Source organism: Oncorhynchus tshawytscha, linkage group LG07 (genome assembly GCF_018296145.1).
Source record: "Oncorhynchus tshawytscha isolate Ot180627B linkage group LG07, Otsh_v2.0, whole genome shotgun sequence".
In the NCBI taxonomy this organism is placed as follows: Eukaryota; Metazoa; Chordata; class Actinopteri; order Salmoniformes; family Salmonidae; genus Oncorhynchus; species Oncorhynchus tshawytscha.
Window position 1 is genome coordinate 54,525,110 of NC_056435.1, and position 21,703 is coordinate 54,546,812.

General features: G+C 45.6%; 1 protein-coding gene across 2 annotated transcripts in view; it reads right to left on the reverse strand.

Moving 5' to 3' along the window:
* Positions 1–4,942: 4,942 nt before the first annotated feature.
* The window catches only part of cntn2 (contactin 2), a 72,666-nt gene continuing 55,905 nt past the window's right edge, over positions 4,943–21,703 (reverse strand). For both annotated transcript variants that reach the window (XM_042324637.1, XM_042324636.1), the window contains 20 exons: positions 19,163–19,304; positions 18,860–19,032; positions 18,507–18,602; positions 18,191–18,403; positions 17,848–17,950; positions 17,447–17,628; positions 17,187–17,323; positions 16,674–16,803; positions 16,405–16,555; positions 15,599–15,726; positions 15,310–15,485; positions 14,078–14,198; positions 13,656–13,814; positions 13,309–13,529; positions 12,952–13,186; positions 12,549–12,664; positions 11,644–11,830; positions 9,666–9,778; positions 9,016–9,184; positions 4,943–6,418 (listed from right to left, as the gene is read on the reverse strand). In XM_042324637.1, the coding sequence (XP_042180571.1) occupies positions 6,309–6,418; positions 9,016–9,184; positions 9,666–9,778; positions 11,644–11,830; positions 12,549–12,664; positions 12,952–13,186; positions 13,309–13,529; positions 13,656–13,814; positions 14,078–14,198; positions 15,310–15,485; positions 15,599–15,726; positions 16,405–16,555; positions 16,674–16,803; positions 17,187–17,323; positions 17,447–17,628; positions 17,848–17,950; positions 18,191–18,403; positions 18,507–18,602; positions 18,860–19,032; positions 19,163–19,304 (3,062 nt within the window). In that variant the 3' untranslated portion in view covers positions 4,943–6,308. The remainder of the gene's footprint in view (positions 6,419–9,015; positions 9,185–9,665; positions 9,779–11,643; positions 11,831–12,548; positions 12,665–12,951; positions 13,187–13,308; positions 13,530–13,655; positions 13,815–14,077; positions 14,199–15,309; positions 15,486–15,598; positions 15,727–16,404; positions 16,556–16,673; positions 16,804–17,186; positions 17,324–17,446; positions 17,629–17,847; positions 17,951–18,190; positions 18,404–18,506; positions 18,603–18,859; positions 19,033–19,162; positions 19,305–21,703) is intronic.

Sequence of the window (21,703 nt, forward strand, 5' to 3'; positions counted from 1 at the left end):
ACGCGCACGCACACGCACACGCACACGCACACGCACACACACACACACACACACACACACACACACACACACACACACACACACACACACACACACACACACACACACACACACACACACACACACACACACACACACACAAATCAATAAGCTAGCATTACGTACATAACCAAAAGGGCAACAACATTCCATAGCTGAGGCAACCTTCCCGATTGGGGTAGAATGAGCAAGGGCAGATCACGTGTACTTGTGCGTCTTCTCAGACCTATACCAGTGCTGGGTGAGGAAGGAACAACACTACCCACCAAACAGTAGGCTCTGAGTTGTGAGCTAAGTGTGTGCTAGCAACTGTACTCTAGCAGCACAGTACAGTACAGTATAGTATCTACAGACCGATGATAAGTGAGATCCAGTGTACAAATACATTGAGTGTACAAAACATTAGGAATATCTGCTCTTTCCAGACTGACCGGGTGAATCCATGTAAAAGCTATGATACCTTATTGATGTTACTTGTTAAATCAACTCCAATCAGTGTAGATGAAGGGAAGGAGACAGGTTAAAGAAGGATGTTTATGCCTGGAGACAATGGATTCTGTATGTGTGCCATTCAGATGGTGAATGGGAAAGACCAAAGATTTAAGTACCTTTGAACGGGGTATGGTAGTAGGTGCCAGGCGCACAGGTTGAAGTGTGTCAAGAACTGCAACACTGCTGGGTTTTTTACACTCAACAGTTTCCTGTGTGTATCAAGAATGGTCAACCACCTAAAGGGTATCCAGCCAACTTGACACAACTGTGGGAAGCATTGGAATCAACATGGGCCAGCATCCCTGTGGAACGCTTTCAACACCTTGTAGAGTCCATGCCCCGTCGACTTGAGGTTATTCTGTTTTGTATGCTCAGTCTTTACCATAGTAACTCCTATCCTGTGCTTACGGGAACACAGGCTGCTTTCCTAGTTGGTGGCTGTATCAGTTTATCTTAAACATTATTGAACAGCTAGATGTGATACAGTGTACAGAGCTGAGTGGTTCAGTGGCTTTCAGCATATCAGGCCTTAGTAACTGTTTGACCCTGCAGCAGCTGCTGAATGAGATATATGTTTGACTATAGTTTGACCGGCATGTTGAAAGAGAGTCAAATTGATGCCCTTGTTCTGCAGTTTTAACGACAGTATTACCATGCATTCATTGTCTTCAACTTCAAAGTGAGAGTTTGTGTTTATAGTAACTCATTACTATATTACTATAAGACGTATGGAGGTATGGAGGTATGGAGGTATGGACGCATGGACGTATGGAGGTATGGAGGTATGGACGCTTGGACGTATGGACGTCTGGACGTATGGAGGTATGGAGGTATGGACGTATGGACGTATGGAGGTATGGACGTATGGAGGTATGGACGTATGGAGGTATGGACGTATGGACGTATGGAGGTATGGAGGTATGGACGTATGGAGGTATGGACGTATGGAGGTATGGACGTATGGAGGTATGGGCGTCTGGACGTATGGACGTCTGGGCGTATGGACGTCTGGGCGTATGGAGGTATGGACTTATGGAGGTATGGACGTATGGAGGTATGGAGGTATGGACGTATGGAGGTATGGACGTATTGAGGTATGGACGTATGGAGGTATGGAGGTATGGACGTCTGGACGTATGGACGTATGGAGGTATGGACGTATGGAGGTATGGACATATGGAGGTATGGACGTATGGAGGTATGGAGGTATGGAGGTATGGACGTATGGAGGAATGGACGTCTGGACGTATGGAGGTATGGACATCTGGACGTATGGACGTATGGAGGTATGGACGTATGGAGGTATGGACGTATGGAGGTATGGACGTATGGAGGTATGGACGTATGGAGGTATGGACGTATGGAGGTATGGACAGTCACGTCGTTTCTTTTTTAGCTGCCCTCTTTATTTTAAGGTACAGTGATCAACATACCAAAACAGTTTATAAAACGCAACACTCCCGATCCAATAGAAAATGACCTGAACACTGTCAGGCACAGGATTGCGTGGCTTCACACACTGGAATCAAAACACTACGGGTCTGAAACATCAAAACTGACAGGTGTTGAATACATCAATTTATTATGAAAACAAAATGACTGTCAAAACTGGGAACTCTGGGTACAGTGGCGTTGTTGCTGTACTAACAGATTGTCATCAAAATGTTTCATGTCCAGAGTGTGTTTGTATCACGCTCATTCTGATGTTGACAATCAGTCGATGTCTGTTTAAAACAAACAATAACTTCTGTACAGCTTTGGCCCTAAAATGTGAGATGTAGCTAGCAAACAGCACTGGAAAAAACAAGTGATCCATCATCCAACCACTTGCTCAACAAACCGTTTTCAACTCCCAGACTTTTACAAATAACAAAAAAAGACCCCTTGCAAACCATAAAAGGTATTGTTTGATTCCTACACTCCTGAGATGTTTTGAAATCATAGAATTACAATTAGTGATGACTAAGAAAACCTGGAATGCCACAGAGCATCTTGGTTCCTAGAACTGTTCTACTGCATAGAGCAACATGTAGAAGCACAAACGTACTGCTACTGGCCAACCTGCCTTTATATGGTTCAGACCAACAGAAATTGAATAAAACAAGAGACAACATACAGTAGTTGCCATCTTGTTTCACGTTAAGATGTATCTAACAGTAGTAATATTGAGAACAGACACACTGTGTTGAAAGAGCAGTTTACCATTGAACTTCTTGGCTACGCCCAAAATCAATAGTTCAAGGTATTGTACTGAACATACATTCCACAGACTTTCTAGGTGCAGGAGTTATCAGATGGGAAAATATAGGAGAAGACCCACTGTTCAAAAGTGGCCACGGTTTTAATGTACAGTGGCATAACACTTGACAAAGGCAGTGGTTGTGTAAAGCTCGTCATCGGTGGAAGGAAGAGTGGACCAAAGTGCAGCGTGGAAAGTGTTCATGATGTTTATTTTCAAGAAACACTCAAACAAAAATAATAAATTCAAAAACGAAAGCGAAAGCGAACAGTTCCGTCGGGCACAGACACTAAACAGAAAATAACACCCCACAAAACCCAAACGGAAAAACACAACTTATATATGATCCCCAATCAGAGACAACGATAGACAGCTGCCTCTGATTGGGAACCACACATGGCAAAAACAAAAAAAAAGTAGAAAACATAGATTTTCCCACCCGAGTCACACCCTGACCTAATCAAACATAGAGAATAAATAAGGATCTCTAAGGTCAGGGCTTGACAGTAACCCCCACAAAGGTGTGGACTCCGGCCGCAAACCTGAACCTATAGGGGAGGGTCCGGGTGGGCATCTACTCTCGGTGGGGGCTCCGGTGCGGGACGCAGCCCCCCTCCGCTTTAGGCTCCTCCCACTTCGGTGGCGCCTCCGGTGCAGGGATTGTCACCGGGACCTCCGGACCGTAGATCGTCGCTGCAAGCTCTTGACTGGGGACCATCGCTGGAGGCTCCGGTCTGGGGACTTTTTCTGGAGGCTCGGGACCGTCGCTGGAGGCTCCGGACTGGGGACCGTCGCTGGAGGCTCTGTGCCCTGGATTTTCACTGCAGGCTCCGGGCCATGGATCATCACTGGAGGCTTCGTGCCATTGATCATCACTGGAGGCTCCGGGCCATGGATTATCACTGGAGGCCTTATGCCATGGATCATCACTACAGGCACCGGGCCATGGATCATCACTGGAGGCTTCATACGTGGAGCCGGAACAGGTCTCACCGGACTGAGGAGACATACTGGAAACCTGGTGCGTGGAGCTGCCACAGGTCTTACCAGGCTGGGGAGACATACTGGAGGCCTGGTACATGGAACCGGAACAGGTCTCACCAGACTGGGGAGAAACACTAAAAGCCTGGTGCGTGGAGCAGGCACCGGATACACTGGGCCGTGGAGGCGCACTGGAGGTCTCGAGCATAGAGCTGGCACAACCCGTCCTGGCTGGATGCCCAATTTTGCCAGGCAAATGTGGGGCGCTGGCACAGAGCGCACCGACCTGTGAATGCTCACTGGAGACACCGTGCGCATCACCGCATAACACGGTGCCTGACCAGTCACACACTCCCCACGGTAAGCACGGGGAGTTGGCTCAGGTCTAAACCCTACCTCCGCCAATCTCCCCGTTTGGGGCTGCCTCTCGTGTTTCCGTCGTTGAGCTAACTCTTCAAATAGTCGCCGTTCCACTCTCGCTGCCTCCATCTGCTCCCTTGGAGGGCGATACTCCCCGGCCCGTGTCCAGGGCCCTGTCCCTCCAGGATTTCCTCCCATGTCCAGTCCTCCTGGCCACGCTGCTTGGTCCTTCTTTGGTGGGGTGTTCTGTAACGGCTCTCGTCGGTGGAAGGAAGAGTGGACCAAAGCGCAGCGTGGAAAGTGTTCATGATGTTTATTTTTGAAGAGACACTCAAACAAAAATAACAAATTCAAAAGCGAAAGCGAACAGTTCCGACGGGCACAGACACTAAACAGAAAATAACACCCCACAAAACCCAAACGGAAAATGACAACTTATACAGTATATGATCCCCAATCAGAGACAACGATAGACAGCTGCCTCTGATTGGGAACCACACACGGCAAAAACAACAAAGAAATAGAAACATAGATTTTCCCACCCGAGTCACACCCTGACCTAACCAAACATAGAGAATAAATAGGGATCTCTAAGGTCAGGGCATGAAAGGTTGACATGTTGCTATTGTAACTCTGGAAACATCGGGAACATCTAAACAGCTTGTTGGAATTCTCTTTGCTTTACACCCAAATCAATATCACAGGGGCTTCATGATTAACTAGCATATGCAGTATGTTCCTTAGATGTCGTATCCTTGTCGTGAACCCTTCTCAGACAGACAGTATTTATGGCAGGTGTGTTGCATGATTAACAGTTAATGAACAACAGGACATGTTACATAAAAGTTTATGGATAAAGGGTGACAGAATAATGGTGGCATTAATAATAATACTAACGATAACTCTGTACTTTGGTGATCACACTTTCATCGTATTTTCGCTGTTGAAAGAACTGATGAAGCTCTTTATCAAGGTAAGTTCTCTCATCTAAACATAAACAATAAAAAAGGTAAACATTCATTTGGACCATTAAAGTTATTCATCTGGATGCTGCCATCGCAAACAAATAATAAAGCAACCAAACAAATACACAGGCAGACAATCCAAAGAGAAAAAGGACCATTTTAAACAGAGACTGTGTCATAAGAAAGACCAGTAGGCTAAGGTAGCGTTCTATTTACAGTGAGTTCCATTTGAAGTAGACTTTCTCAAAAATCATGACATTTATGACATCACTGTTTTATCCCCCTTCATCTTATTCTAGATACAAACGTTTGAGTTGGTCAGTGTCTGAGGGAACCAGAGATGTTGTCCACTGTTCCGTATGTGTGTACCATAGATAATTATAGAGGACTCATCATTTTACCTGTCCCATTATGGCGTCTGTGAGAGCACGGGCAGCGCCATTGAGACCATCTCCATTTTGAAGTAGTACATTTTCTTCTACTACTACTTCTATGAGTTGGCGAAAAAAAAAATGAAAGGGTGCATACTGCCACCTGGTAGTGTGTTGCTTAAACAGGTATAAAGTGAAGGTTGGCGATTTACTGCCACCTGCAGTTATGGAATGTTTGATCACAAGTATAATTCATTGGCTGATCCCTCCTGAGGACCTGGATGGAATTATGTGATCCTTCCTTAACCCATAGGATGTCCCACCCATTTGACAACTTCAGAATGGTTAAAGTCCTCAATTGCGCAGCCCTTGCTAAAACATGCTTTTGGGCACTAGAGTCCTCTTTCATTCTCAATGGTATGTACACATGATGCTCTACATACACAGGCTGATTTGGGTGACATACGCCAGTGAGCCTTGGGTTTATAGCAGAGTAGGGAAAGCCAGGAGACATGGAGAGAGTGACCTATTGCTGTGAAGCACAAAGGCCTCTCTTATCCCCATAAGGCATGGTTCTAACGACACCAATGTAACTGACAATCAGGTAGTCTGACCCACTTGGAACCCCATAGACCCACACATAAAAAAATTACCCTCTTTGATTTTCTTATAAAAAGAATAAAATAACCATTAGTCATTTTGACAACTCCCACCATCCCCCTTGCTTCAAAATATTACCCCACACATCCCTCCCCACCTATTCAAATTCATCCCTTAACCCCACCCCAACAAAACTCCAGATAGGTGAATTTGACCAATCGGCGTAGACCATGAAACATAATATCCAGGGATTGTTGTAAATCACAGGTCCAGTAAGCCAATGAGAGTGATGGAGAGTGTAGCGGTGAGCAGGAGAGGAGCATGATTGGACCATGGGGATCCTGCCTGGTTCTGCACCATCATTCCAGTTCCTGTTTGAGAAAGAGAAAGCGCGAGAGAGAGAGAGAGAGAGATGTGTTCAGTATGCGTGCATTCCTGCATGTGTGTGATAGACAGGCACTAATACAGAATCCAGTGAGGTAAACCCCCATTAACCCTCTCTACCTCTCATTAAACCCTGTCACTCACTGATGAACCTCAACTTCCCACAGCAGCCTAGCAACCTCACAGGCAGCAACAGGACTCCAGAAAGCTACCCAGATCCAATATTCCAATTCCCACTTGAGAAATGATAGGCTATCAGAAACAGGAAGGCCAAAAAGGTCAACAAGGACAACAACCACCCGAGCCACTGCCTGTTCACCCCACTATCATCCAGAAAGCGAGGTCAGAACAGGTGCATCAAAGCGGGGACCGAGAGACTGAACAGCTTCTATCTCAAGGCCATCAGACTGTTAAACAGTCATCACTAACATTAGGTGGCTGCTGCCAACACACTGACTCAAATCTCCAGCCACTTTAATAATTCAAAATTGGATGTAATAAATGTATCTCTAGTCACTTTAAACAATGCCACTTTATATGATGTTTACATACCCTAGATTACTGATCTCATATGTATATACTGTACTCATCTACTGCATCTTGCCTATGCCGTTCGGCCATCACTCATCCATATATTTATATGTACATATTCTTATTCATTCCTTTACACTTGTGTGTATAAGGTAGTTGTGAAATTGTTAGGAATTGTTAGATTACTTGTTAGATATTACTGCAGGGTCAGAACTAGAAGCACAAGCATTTCGCTACACTCGCATTAACATCTGCTAACCATGTGTATGTGTAACCGATGTGAAATGGCTAGCTAGTTAGCGGTGGTGCACTCTAATAGCATTTCAATTGGTGACGTCACTTGCTCTGAGACCTTGAAGTAGTGGTTCCCCTTGCTCTGCAAGGGCCGTGGCTATTGTGGCGTGATGGGTAACGATGCTTCGTGAGTGACTGTGGTTGATGTGTGCAGAGGGTCCATGGTTCGAGCCCAGGTTGGGGCGAGGAGAGGGACGGAAGCTATACTGTTACATATGTGACCAATAAAACTTGACTTGACATGGATTTCACAGAACAGTTTGACCTCATCCTCCCAGCTAATTATGACTGGGCTGCCGTGTATAGCCGCATGGTTCCAATTACCACTTAAGCTCTTGTAACCTTCTTTGTGTGAAAGCTAGCTTATCCTGTTAGCCATGGGCTACACTAGCTGTTGGGGTAGACTCATGCAGAACAGGAGATGGGATTTGGTTATTTTATATTTTATATAGAGTAGTCCTAGGTGGGGTTGTGACTTAAACTTGGCACAAAACCTTGCCTGAAGAAGCTCTAGGGCTATGTGGTGTGTATAGAGTTGCAAAGCTATTGTTCATTTACCACTGTTACTGGAATGTTGGTCAAGAACAGGTCATCTATGGCAACGTTGGTAATTTATACTTGTATAACTTTTACATTTATTCATATTTAACATGATTATTTTTTTTTATATCTGTGTCCATATTGTCCATGGGTTTCTAGTGGATAGACCATATGTGATTACGTGCGTCTAGGTGAGAGGTGTAGGAGTCAGGCTCAGGAGAGCAGGGATGTCTGAGAAGCGTGTTTAATCAGACAGTCCACCAACACAAAAATGGCACAATCGAAAATACAAACTACGCTCTTGATACTGAGAACTCGTGCAAACGCACGGAGGAACAAACACAGTTCCGACACTCAAATGCACGTGCGTAACCGTGAAAACAACAAACTTTAAATACAATCGAGCACAATACACAAAAGAACAACAAACTTTAAATACAATCGAGCACAATACACAAAAGTCTAATCCCGCACAAACTAAGGCAGGCAACAGGTTACCCTTATACACACAGAAATAAACGCAAATGAAACCAGGTGTGAAAAAGAATCACAGACAAAACAAACAGAAAAGGAAAAAGGGATCGGTGGCGGCTTGTAAACCGCCGAGCGCCGCCCGAACAGGGAGAGGAGTTACCTTCGGTAGAAGTCGACACCATAAGTGCTCAAGATAATATAGACTAATTAATGAAAAAAGTATCTAATCAACAATGGCAACTCTGCAAATCTTCCAACAATTGTCTTTTATTACAACTGCCACCAGTTTGGCCCTAAAACATATACAACAAAGACATATTGACATCGTAAAATAAATGAAAGTGGGTAAAAAAGACAATGGCTATTTCATGCTGAAACCCTCAGTAGAAAAACCAATGGTATTATTTCATTATTTAACATAGTATACATGTGATAAGGCCACGCGGAGGGACAGAGATAATTAGATACCTGTGATAATCTGAACTACCCAAAAAGGCCCTAGATGCAATCTGATAGAATTCCACAAAATCCTTGAAAGTTACAAAAATTATGTTCGTGTGCACTTGTTCACTTCCCTTCACTGATATGAAAGGAAATGACTGGTATAAGAAATATGGTAGAAACAATCTATAGCCCATCCTTTCACCAATCCAATGCTTATAGATTTAGGGGAAGTAGTGAACGAGTGTACACTTTATGAGAAAAAATATATTATTGGGACACACACAGTCAGTCTAAGTCTCACCTGAGTCTCGGGAGACGATGGTCTCTTGTGCGGCTCCGTCGCCCCCCTCCCCCCAAGAGCGTATCTCCAGGACCACGTAGCCATTGTCTTTGGGTAGAGGCAGGGTCACAGACGTCTTCCCCTTGTCCAGAACCTTCAGAGCAGACTGGCCCTCGTGCTTGTACAGGACCTGAGAGAAGACAGAGGGAGGGAACCTATTCACACAATTTCTACAGAGGAAATACATTTGTTGGGTTATTGAATGTGTGTCCTTTCCCCTTGATGAACTATTATTTGTTTTATTAAGATACTGTTTTCATGACTTTTGTGTTTTCTCTCTGCACAGCATCACACTATAAAACCAGAATAGTATGGTTCATGTTATCTACTGATGATATGTCATATCTTGAATGTTTTTCTATTGCCAGGCTGAGCCTTATCAAATGCTCTTTGATTCCTTTACATGATCTTTTTATTGCACTACATATCTGATTATTTACAGAAGGGTTTACTACAAGTAGCTTCTGAGAACAACTTTATTCATTTTGACCACATATCCCCTTTCACTTCACACATGTTAACATGATTTAATATATTTTGACAGTGCATTCGCAATATGAGAATAACATACCTACCTGCACACACCTCTCCTACAAACAGACACCACTCACCTTGTAACCCAGTACGGCTGATTCATTGTCTAGGGTCTTGACATGATCCCACCTAACAGTTACCCATGAGCCATCAGTCTTCCAGGACACGTTGCCAGGGGGACGATTAGGAGCTGTAAAGGTAAACGAAGGAAAACAACTAGAGACACCAACTTATTGACCTGCCTCACCTTCCGGGAGTTAAACTTAGATACATCTACGTGATAATACAATAGTCTCACACACGTTTTACGGACACAGAAACATGACGATCCAAACTGTAGCCAAAATGCAAACCAAAAGGCATGATATCATATAGAATATATTAATATAGGCATAATTTTGCCTAATGTTGACAGTGGGTTAAGGTATCAGTATCAGTAGCTTAAGGAGAGGAGATCCTCTGTATCAGGATCAGCACAGACATGATTCCCTCTCACTCTATAAATCCTCCACAAGAATCCCTTTACACCCTTAAGCCCAGTAGATACTGGTAGCCAGGTGCATATCCACCCTCCCAAAAACACTGAGACCATACTTACGAACTTCAGACAAAGTTTATATTCAAGTTTGAGCATCAGCCAATAAAAATGGTGGGTGTATTGTCACGCGATAGAATGCTGCATTGCAGCTGGTCCCATCAGATAACATGGCACACGTTGGCCCTATGCTAAGTTCACCAGGTGGCAGTGATTATTTCCTTTAACAACTTCCTCATCAGCCTATCAAAGATGTTCAACTTGTGGGTGACAAAAGTCAAGCGGCACAATCTGCTTTTGAAGTTACTAAAAAGCTTCTTATTTAAACTGGATGTTTAGATCACAGTGTAGTGATCCTGGCACCTGGTACTTTTCACGGTATGCGGCAAGTTGGAATCCCAGGTGAGATACATTTTCTTTCCTTTAAAATATAGAATGACATTTGTAGTGTTAGTGTGTTGCAGGGAATTGCAGACAAAACCTTGGAAATGAAGATGACCAATTGCCTACTGCTACTACGCAGGCGTATAACATTAGTGCTGCATTACTGGTGCATGTTAAATACAGTTTATATCAAAGCTGAATCAATGTCTTGCAAGAACACTTAATGATGAATTTGTATTCTACATAGGCCAAGCATACTGAATATAATAGCATAGTATAACAGTAGTGTTAGACCAAAAACGTCCTTTAAATTCTGATGTAGGCTACACTTACATGTACAGCGTTCTGTGTGCGTTGTTAGAATCATCCACTTCGTCATTTAAGCCTTATTTGAATTGAGCATTGAGGACCAGCAGTGAACAGTTTTTTTCTCAACAAAAAAGCTTGACTTCACAGGGACTCAAACCCATAATTACTGTGCCCCAGAGATGACATGTTAAACCCCTTAGTGCTATATGCCATCTGGCAGGGATATCAATTGTGGTAAATGACAACTTTTTGACAAGGCCACAAGGCTCTTTGTCTTTTTTTTAACAAAAAACTTTGTCTGACTTTAGTAGCTAGTAGCCAAGGCAAGGATGCATCATGATACATATTGATCTTTGTGACAGACCAAGTGGAAGAAGAGTAAACCTTGATGTTTACCAAATCCATCTGGAGGACAAGTTGACCTATTTCATTGAAATACTGTTGGTTTGTGGAGAAAAAGTTGAACATCTTTGATACACTGACGACAAAGTTGTTACAGGAAATAGTCAGTGCCACCTGGTAAAGTTAGCATAGGGCTAACGTGTCCCAGGTTATCCGATGGGACAGCTACAATGTAGTGTTTTATCATGTGACACTACGTCAGCGATTTTAAACTGGCTGATGCTTAAACTTAACCTTGAACTTAAACTTTTTATAATGTTTGCAAATATGGCCCCATTGTGTTTGACCCCCTGGGATGTTATGTCATATATACGGAATGGTGTCTTGATGGTGGCAACACTGTGTGTGTGTGTGTGTGTGTGTGTGTGTGTGTGTGTGTGTGTGTGTGTGTGTGTGTGTGTGTACATGTTAGGTATCCTACATACGTGGTCTCCTGGTAGTGACAGTGGTTCTGGGTGAGGCTGGTCCTGTGCCAGCGCTGTTGTAGGCCATTACGGTAACATGGTACCGGGTGCTGGGTCTCAATCCCACCACGCGAGCCGTGGTCTCAAGCCCAGCTGTACGCACACGGTCTGCAGATGCCTCCCGCTCATGCTGACGCCAGTACCGGATCTGTAGACACACACATACACAGCATTGTCAAACAATTAGTTACGTGACCGTGGGTACATCTCTTAAAGGAATGAGATGCCTATTACTGGAATAGTTTCTTTTACTGAAAAAAAACACAAACTTTGTCAAATCATTAGGAATGTTAGATACCTGTACTCTTCTTCACAATATACTGTGTGGTTCTATAAATTTGAGCATATTTTCTGGTGAGCCTTGTATCTAAGCCCTTTGCTGTTTTATGCTTCACCTGAAGGCACTGTCTATTCTGTATTTTTTATTCTCTTAAACTCTGTTTCCTTTCAAATATGTACAATAAAAAATATGAAAGTGTGACACCTGTTGAACCATGATAATATTAATCTCTGCCATTGTTTCCCCACAGGGCCATCGTGATAACCAACCATCAGACCTAATCTGCCTGTCAACAGACTGAACATGCTGATCCCAACCACACACAGGCCATCTAATAAATTAGTACCATCTTTATTGGTGTGAGAAGATAAGATGAGGTGAGGTCAACTCCAGGACGGTCTCTCACTAGCGTCAGGGGACTGATGGCACCATAGATGGTACTGACTGGGACTGACTGGTTTTGAGCAAAAGTCCAGAGATGGGTCCCAAATGGCACCCTATTCAATTCATAGTGCACTACTTTTGACCAGGGCTCATAGAATAGCTTGTCACATATGTTATATGCTGGTGTTGTGCAGGTCCTGACCTCATATCCTTGGAGGATACCGTTGGTGCTAAGATGTTGGATGGGGTCCCACGACACCTGCATCTCGAATGCTGTCAGAGCCGTGGCATTGATCCTGGAGGGCGCCACCGTGGGCTCTGCATGGAGGGTCATGGGTAAAATAAGGGTTGGGGAGTCGGATCATATCTAACACACATAAGTACGATAAACACAATGAATTTACATAATGTGGTTGGTAAACATCTGCTTTTTTGTGTTTTTGTTCGCCCTCTTGTGGCAAACAAGCATAATGCTCCTAATCCTTCCTGCATGCCCCAGACCTGTTCTGACTCAACCTCCTCTGCAGAGTGCACCAGGGTGATCTGACTGAAGGGTTAAGGCTAGGGTTGAGGTTAGGGTTAAAGTTAGAGTTTGGGTTGCTCACCCTCTTCTGCAGAGTGCACCACAGCGATCTGGCTGAAGGGACCCTCTCCTTTACGGTTGTAGGCTTTGATCTTCACCTCAAAGAGGCAGTAGGGAGACAGGCTCTGGTTGGAATAAACATAGCGAGACGACTCCACGTTGGAAACACGCTCCACCACCCACGTTGGAGAGTTCTGCTTCCGGAATGCCAGGATGTAGCCGAAGCCATCTCCGTTCTGGTACTCTCTGGCCATGGGCTGGGATCAGATTCAAACAAAACTTTATGTACATTTTCACAATGACAAAACTCTCTCTCTAACACCACCCCCACCCCACCCCACACACACACACACACACACACACACACGCACACACTGACCGTCCAGGTGATGATGAGTTCATTGCGGTCTCCTCCTCCTCCACCTAGTCCACTAGGGGCCACTGTGGGAGCTGCTTGCTGGGTGCGTATAGTGTGAGAGGACATACTAGGCTCTCCACTGCCCAGGATGTTACTGGCAATGACCTGGAACTCATAGTCCATCCATGGCAACAGGCCAACCACACGAATCGACTCAGCATTGCCTTCAATGTTAGATGGGTCTGTGTGAGAAGAGCGGAGGAGAATGCGGATGAAGGAAAGAAGGAGAAGTCAGGGACTAATTGATTGACACAAAAACACACAGGTATACAGATAAGCACACACACAGACAGTGGTGGTCCTCTTACCTGTCCTCATCCTCTTCCAACCAGGAGACAGTGGAGAGTGACCCATGATAACATACTTCCCGATGGGGCTGTGGTTATCATAGCCACGACTCCAACGCAACTCCACCGACGTCGCGGCAACATTCTTCACCACCAAACCACCTGGAGGTCCCGGGGGACCTGAGGAGAGACAGTTGGAGAATGCCTAGTCAGGACTTTTATCTAACCTTCTTCATGTACATGCAAGTACAAATTCTCACCCAGAAAGTAGTGGACGTAGCGCATTGTGGCCTGGGGATAAGGATGATTATGTAAGTAATTAACTCAAAAATCCGCATAAGATGTTACAATTAAGTTCTGCAATGCTGTAAAACAAACATTTTATAAGGATGACCATCATAGAAAAGGTCAGGTGAGTTGTTGTGATATGATCGGGGTCTTACCTCTGACCACCAGTTTAGCGGAGGCTGAGGCGCTGTCCACCACAGTCTGAGCTGTACAGCTGTATGTTCCTGCCTGACTCAGATGACCACTCACTATCAACAGGTCACCTACGGTCTCCTTCTGTTAGAGAGAGATAGATGGGTGGAGAGGGAGAGAGAATGGGAGGGTGGAGAGAGAGAATGAGAGAGAGTGAGAGATTTAAAAAGAAAGAAGGCGAGAGATTAGAGATTAAATAGATTAAAGAGAAAGAGGGCAAGAGATGAGATGAAAGAGATTAAAGAGAAAGAGGGCAAGAGATGAAAGAGATGAAGGAGATTAAAGAAAAAGAGGGCAAGAGAGAAATTAAAGATAAAGAGTGCGAGAGATTAAAGAGAACGGGGCAAGAGATTAAAGAGATTAAATAGAAAGGGGGCAGAGATTAAAGAGATTAAAGAGAAAGAGAGATTAAAGAGAGAGTGTGAGGGAGATTAAAGAGAAAGAGGGCGAGAGAAAGACAGAGAGAAAGGGAGGCAGATATATATAGAGAGAGAGACCGAGAGAGAGAGGAAAGAGAGAACAAGTGACAGTGGAGAGAGAAAGAGAGAAAGAACTTGTTTCGTAATTGGAGACATGGTCTGTCTGCTACAGAGAAACAAGCCAGATATTCAGTATTCATATCATCACCATTTCACAGCAGTATTGAAGGTAACTTTAATTAAAATTCAATTCAATTATATCCAACACTGATTTAAAAGTATATACCATTATAAAGATGACTCCAGTGACAGTGAAATCTCGGTGCTGACCGAAACTTGTTTGGGTCAACATTCTAAACTCTAATCCCCAGTACACCCAGAGGCATGGAAAATGGCAGTCACATCATCAACCTAGAAGTGTTAGGTCAGCAAGACGTGAACGGTAGGGAGGGAGACACATTACACGGATGGTCTCCTTGATATGGTCTGCAGCATAGATCTTAAGTGATTCAATTAAGCGTATAATAGCTGTCTCTAATAAAATGTTTGTTGTTTAAATAAACCCTGCTGAATGGTTCTTATTTCCATTAATCACACTGGGAATCATATTCATTTCAAGCTGTTTGATTCCAAAATCAGTTAAGGAGTTTAATTAAATTTCTAACTCTTTGATTCAAAATAACCCCAAGAGAACCCGTGGAGTTTTTTTGTGTCATTCATCATGACACACCCCCATTCCTGCAATGGTTTGCTCTGCTGTGGCCTGACTAACTCACCCCCTCCACGCGATGGTACGGTCCGCCGGGGTCCTCCAGGTCCAGCAGAGCTCCGTTGAGAGCCCAGGTGAAGGTGAGGTCCATGGTGGGGTCATGTGAAGCGTGACACTGCAGCGTGACGTTCTCCCCCTGGTTGATGTCAGCGTTAGAGGGAGCCAAGGTGATCTTAGTAGCATCTGGAGGGAAGGAGGGAAAGGACAAAGGGGAGAGTAGGAGGGGAGGATAGGTAGGGAGTTCAGTTACCTCTGACAGATTCAGTGTGTGTGTGTGTGTGTGTGTGTATGTGTACCTCTAACAGACAGGTGTCCAGTGCTGTTGGCCTTGCCCAGGTAGTTCTCAGCAAAGCAGGTATACTTCCCCTCATCGGCCCTGCTGATGTTGTGGATCCGCAGCATCCCGTCTGGAGTCACTGTCACCCTGGAAGAAGAAGCAGGAAGCTCAAGTTACCTTCATTATCTTCTTGGGCTTTTTAAATGTTTGTGCCTTTTAAGTGTTTGCAGTTTGTTGCTAGATGGGAGTTAAGGACGAAATCAAATCTAAAACATGACAGACTTTCCTTCAGATCACGTTTCTCTTCTAATCTCCATTTGACCTTAACTTCTACCTTTTATGTTTAATTCCCTCTGGAGATGTATCAAGTGAACATTCATACACGTACACACATGCGCATAGACACACAGGTTAATTAATTATGTTTTCATCTAGACACACAGACCTAACAAAGCACCAAAATGTGATGAAATCCGAAGAAATAGGTTCCTTTGATACACACATAACAGGGGAATGCTCTTTTGATCTTACCTTCTACTACATACCTATTGCACATTTTGGTTTCTCAATCAAGCCTCAGGGTTGAGGCGTGTGTGTGTGTGTGTGTGTGTGTGTGTGTGTGTGTGTGTGTGTGTGTGTGTGTGTGTGTGTGTGTGTGTGTGTGTGTGTGTGTGTGTGTGTGTGCCTAAGTGTGTGTGTGCGTGAGTGTGTGAAAGGGGAAAGGAAAAGGGGGATACCTAGTCAGTTGTCCAACTGAATGTATTCAACTGAAATGTGTCTTCCGCATGAGGGAGTGTGTGTGTGTGAGTTAGTGTGTGTGTTTACCTGCTGCTGTTGGTAAGGAGCTCAGTACCGCGGCTCCAGAACAGGGTGGGTTTGGGGGCGGCTCGCGGCCGACACTCCATCATCACCTGCCCCCCTCGTGCTGCTGGGACAAGCCTCCTCACCGGGTTGGAGCGGAAGTCTGGGACTTGGACTGGAGACCACAACATAGGGTGGAGGAGAGGGGGAGAGAAGTTACAACTGAGTTCCAGTTCTCTTGGACTGCAGTGTTTATAGGGTTTGATTTTAACCCTTGAAACCTGACCTCTCACCTTGCACCCTCAGCTCGGCGTTGGAGTAAATGGTGCCGTGTTTGTTCTCAGCCACACACTGATACATCCCAGAATCCTCCAGGGCCAGGTTGATGACCTTCAGACGACCCCCATTGACCTCCACCCGGTCCTGAGAGAGAGCAAGGGATGGATTGAGAGATAAAGGGAGGGAGAGATAGTGGGAGAGATAGAGAGAGGGATGGATTGAGCGATAAAGGGAGGGAGAGATGATTGGAGAGATAGAGGGATGGATTGAGAGATAAAGGTAGGGAGAGATGATGGGAGAGATAGAGAGAGCGATGGATTGAGAGATAAAGGGAGAGAGAGATGATGGGAGAGAGAGAGAGAGGGATGTATTGAGAGATAAAGGAAGGGAGAGATGATTGGAGATAGAGGATTGTATGTATGTATGTATGTGTGTATGTGTGTGTGTATATGTGTGTCTGCATGTGTGTGTGTGTGTGTGTGTGTGTGTGTGTGTGTGTGTGTGTGTGTGTGTGTGTGTGTGTATACCTGTGTGCTGAGGGGCTGTCCATTGCGTAGCCAGCGTATGGAGGGTCTTGGTTTGCCTGCTGCAACACAAGTCCAGTGCAGCTCAGAGCTGATCTCCACCTCAGAGTCACTCATCACTTGCAGCCACTCTGGCTGTGCTAGAAGGGACCAGATAAACACAGGGACAATAAAGTGCAGGTCAACACGCATGGTTTTGATGGTCATATTGTGTGGGTGTGTGTGTGTGTGTGTGTGTGGGGGGGGGGGGTGTCTCTACCTACCTTGCACAGTGATGCGTCCTTGTTGTGTGTCGCGGCCCTCAGAGTTGTAGGCCTCACACTCATACACCCCCTCTTCATGGAAAGTCATCTCAGGCAGTGTGAGGATGGGTCCCTCTGCACTAGCCCCAGCCTTAGACGGCAACAGACCATCCACCTTCCTCCAACGGAGTTTTGGGACAGGACTGGGGAGGGAAGGAGTAGGAGAGGAGGATTAAGAGTGCAAGAGGGTTGGAGTTGGGGAGGAGGGGGAGGAGAGAGAGAGAGGGGAAATGGGTGGAGAGAGGAGGAGAAGGAGAGAGAGGCAGGAAGGGACATGTAGGGAGAGAGTGTGTGAAAACAAAAGAAATACAACAAATCAGAGATATCCTAACATGGGACAAGAAAATGGATCAGGGACTTACTTTCCGTAGGCGAAGCATTCCAGCTGGGTGGTGTGTCCTGTCAGGGCGTACGTCTCTGCTGGGAAACCCACTGTGATAGCAGGAGCTGACTTCCTGGCGTTGGCTGTGGTGAATAGAGAGGACATGTCAACAACAGAGAAAATGGCTGATGTGGTTCAAATCTTCCCTTTTACAGGAGAAACACACTTTATCCTTCCACCTTATTTCAATGTCCTGAAATTGTCAATTGAAATGTCAAAACTTTTCAAAGCTGTACAATTACTGTGTAAGAGTAACAGAGTCTTGAATATGCCTTTTTCTCACTCAGCTACATGCACAAACACACACACAGAGAGTCCTGTACCATCTGGCTGCACGGTGAGCTGGTTAGCCTTGCTGAAGGTACTCTTGGTGCTAATGTCCATGTTGATGGTGGTGAAGCAGAAGTAACTTGCTGTATCGTTAGGCTCCGCCTTGGCCAGGTACAAGTTGCCTGTTACCTGGGAAACGAACCACCGACCCCCGTCAGGCTTCATGAAGCTAGGAAACTCGCTAACGAACCAGCGGTAGGAAAGAACTAATGAGAGATGAGAGAGAGGAGAGGAGAGTGAGACTTGCATGTGTGTGTGTGTGTGTGTGTGTGTGTGTGTGTGTGTGTGTGTGTGTGTGTGTGTGTGCACCTGGGTAGTGGGCAGGGGGCTGGCAGGCTAGGAAGGCACCTGCTCCCTCGTAAGCCGTCTGTGGGCTCCTCCCTTCCCCAGGGAAGTCATGGAGGTCTGGAAAAGGAGGACAGAAGGATATCACAAGAATAAGAAAAAATCTATGAAATCCACTCAGTCAAGACAAAAATGTACTTCTCACTGAGAAATGTATTCTTTTCACTATGTAAACCAATCAATGGAATGAGATGAGATCCAAATAAGGTTTGATGAACAACAACTGGGATCCAGTAAATGTTGATGAATATGCATTGTCCCCATAAACACTGAGAGAATGGAAAATAATACCTGAATAAATAAATCAATGTACTCACAACCGAATTTGAGGTTGGCGGCCCGGCTGAGTATGGTCCCACAGCGGTTGATGGCCAGACACTGGTAGGAGCCTCCATCACGGCCGAACTGGGGACCACTGATCACCAGGTTACCGGCTACCAGTGTGTACCGGGGGTCACCTACAGGGACGTCTGTACCATTGACACGCCAGCTACCGGACAGGGAGGGGTTAGATGACAGACCTGTCCGATGCATACTCTGGCTGTACCCTTCTCTCTCGTATGTGACCAATTCATTTGATTTGATTTGTTTTCTGTCTGTATGTCTGTGTGAGTGCTTACCTGTACGTAGCAGCCGGACTGGCTCTAGCCTGGCAGTTGAGAGTGACTTTGCCCTCACTGAGTCCCTCTGGGTAGACCACACTGCTAGGCTGCTCTTCAAACACTGGTCCACTGTCATGACCCGTTATGCACACGTCCCCGCCTGTGAACACACACAGCCAATCAGAATCCCCCATCACCCAATGAGGGAGTTCTATTAACCTGAGACATGGTGCACCGGTCTATAGCCCGTGGAGTAAATGGGCAAAATAGATGAGGGAGGTGCACCCGTCTCAAATGGAATAGTAATCTGTGCTGTTAGGTCATGTAATCAACAAGGTAGGATGGTGCATCATCCACAAACATATAACATCCCTTTTACATAAAATATATGTTCATATTTTCAAGCAAATTTTCATTGGGAAGGCAGATTAAGTGTTTTTTAAATCAAAAGCAATCACTTTTGCATGTGAAAACACAGAATTCTAGTCATTACTCCACGTGCTTAATCTAGCCTAGGCTACGTCACTTTGTTTTGAGCCGACTTTTCCTTGGGCTTGGAATAGGGAACAGGGAGGCAGCCCGGGGAGGCAGCCCGGGGAGGCAGCCCGGGGAGGCAGCCCGGGGAGGCAGCCCGGGGAGGCAGCCCGGGGAGGCAGCCCGGGGAGGCAGCCCGGGGAGGCAGCCCGGGGAGGCAGCCCGGGGAGGCAGCCCGGGGAGGCAGCCCGGGGAGGCAGCCCGGGGAGGCAGCCCGGGGAGGCAGCCCGGGGAGGCAGCCCAGTTACAAAATGAATGCAATCACTTTTCACCCAGTGCAAACTCCTCCCACCGAGGTAACCCGGGCCAGATAATCGAATCCCCTCAATGTCCTACTACCAGCCCCTTCCAACCAATCAGGAGTCAAAAACGGATTCCAGTGATTCCAGTGACCCTTTTCAAACAAGTTGTTTTGTATCACTTTTACATATTTTTGCTTAATTAAATTAAAATGTTTCATCACCAAAACATCCTGAATCCCATTCAGTTGACTAGAGGTAAATTAGAGGTTAATCTGTGCTTTGGGAAGCCAAGGTAAGAAACATTTGAATTGTCTAATTGAATGATACATTTTTACAAACAGAATAATTTTCTTAAATGTAATCTAATCCAATTTTATCTGGTACTCTGGGAGAGTGTTGATATGGCCTGTTGTCCCCTATTCCCTCTTCCCCTGACATAAACCCATATTTAGTTTTGCATGGCTCAGAGATGGTAACATAAAATATTAAAATCAAATAATAATAATAATAATCAAAATAAGTCAAAAAGTATTTGTGGCGTACACAGATTAGCGAATGTTAAAGCAGGTGTAGTGAAATGGTCATGTTTCTAGCTCCAGCAGTGTTGTACATTTCTAACAGTACAATATGAATACACAAATAACCACCCCCCCAAAATAACATAAAAAATAACCAACTAAAATGAAGAAATATCAGATTTGGTTTGTGAAGTAAATGTGTATGCAAGTGGTGTGTGTGTGTGTGTGTGTGTGTGTGTGTGTGAAGCAGGAGTTGTGCAGGCAAACAGAGTACAGGATCCATCTGCACTAGAGGTGGGAGTGAGTCTGGAGGGGCTACAGGCTGTCAGGGATAATACTGTTGCTACAGTGAAGAGGAGAGAGAGGGAGAGGAGGAGATGGGTAGAGGGAGAAGAGAAGGACCTGAGAGGGGGAGAGAAAGGAGGGGACATAGCTTAAAAAGAGGGGAAGATAGTGTTGGGGTGGAGGTGGAGGGGAGAAGATAAACAAGTGTAGGGGTGGAGAGAGTGAAGAGAGGTGTGGGTAGAGGTGGAGGGGAGGAGAGTAAAGGGTGTAGGGGTGGAAAGAGGGAGGAGAGGTGCGGGTAGAGGTGGAGGGGAAGAGAGTAAAGGGTGTAGGGGTGGAGAGAGGAGGAGAGGCGTGGGTAGAGGTGGAAAGAGTGAAGAGAGGTGTGGGTAGAGGTGGAGGGGAGGAGAGTAAAGGGTGTAGGGGTGGAGAGAGGGAGGAGAGGCGTGGGGAGAGGTGGAGAGAGTGAAGAGAGGTGTGGGTAGAGGTGGAGGGGAAGAGAGTAAAGGGTGTAGGGATGAAGAGAGAGGGAGGAGAGGCGCGGGTAGAGGTGGAGGGGAAGAGAGTAAAGGGTGTAGGGATGAAGAGAGAGGGAGGAGAGGTGTGGGTAGAGGTGGAGGGGAAGAGAGTAAAGGGTGTAGGGATGAAGAGAGAGTGAAGAAAGGTGTGGGTAGAGGTGGAGGGGAAGAGAGTAAAGGGTGTAGGGATGAAGAGAGAGGGAGGAGAGGTGTGGGTAGAGGTGGAGGGGAAGAGAAAGCGATAAATGAGGAGAGTAGAAGGTGCAGGTGAAACATCAGGCTGGAGCAGACAGCTATTCTCAGGGTACACAGAATCAGGGTGTTACACAGCACAAACTGGGTTAGAGATGCCTCATGACCATATGGGAATCCTCATGGCACAGAGCGTGTGTGAGAGAGAGAGGGAAAGAGGGATGGTGTGCGTGGTGTGTGTATGTATGTATGTGTATGTATGTGTGTGTG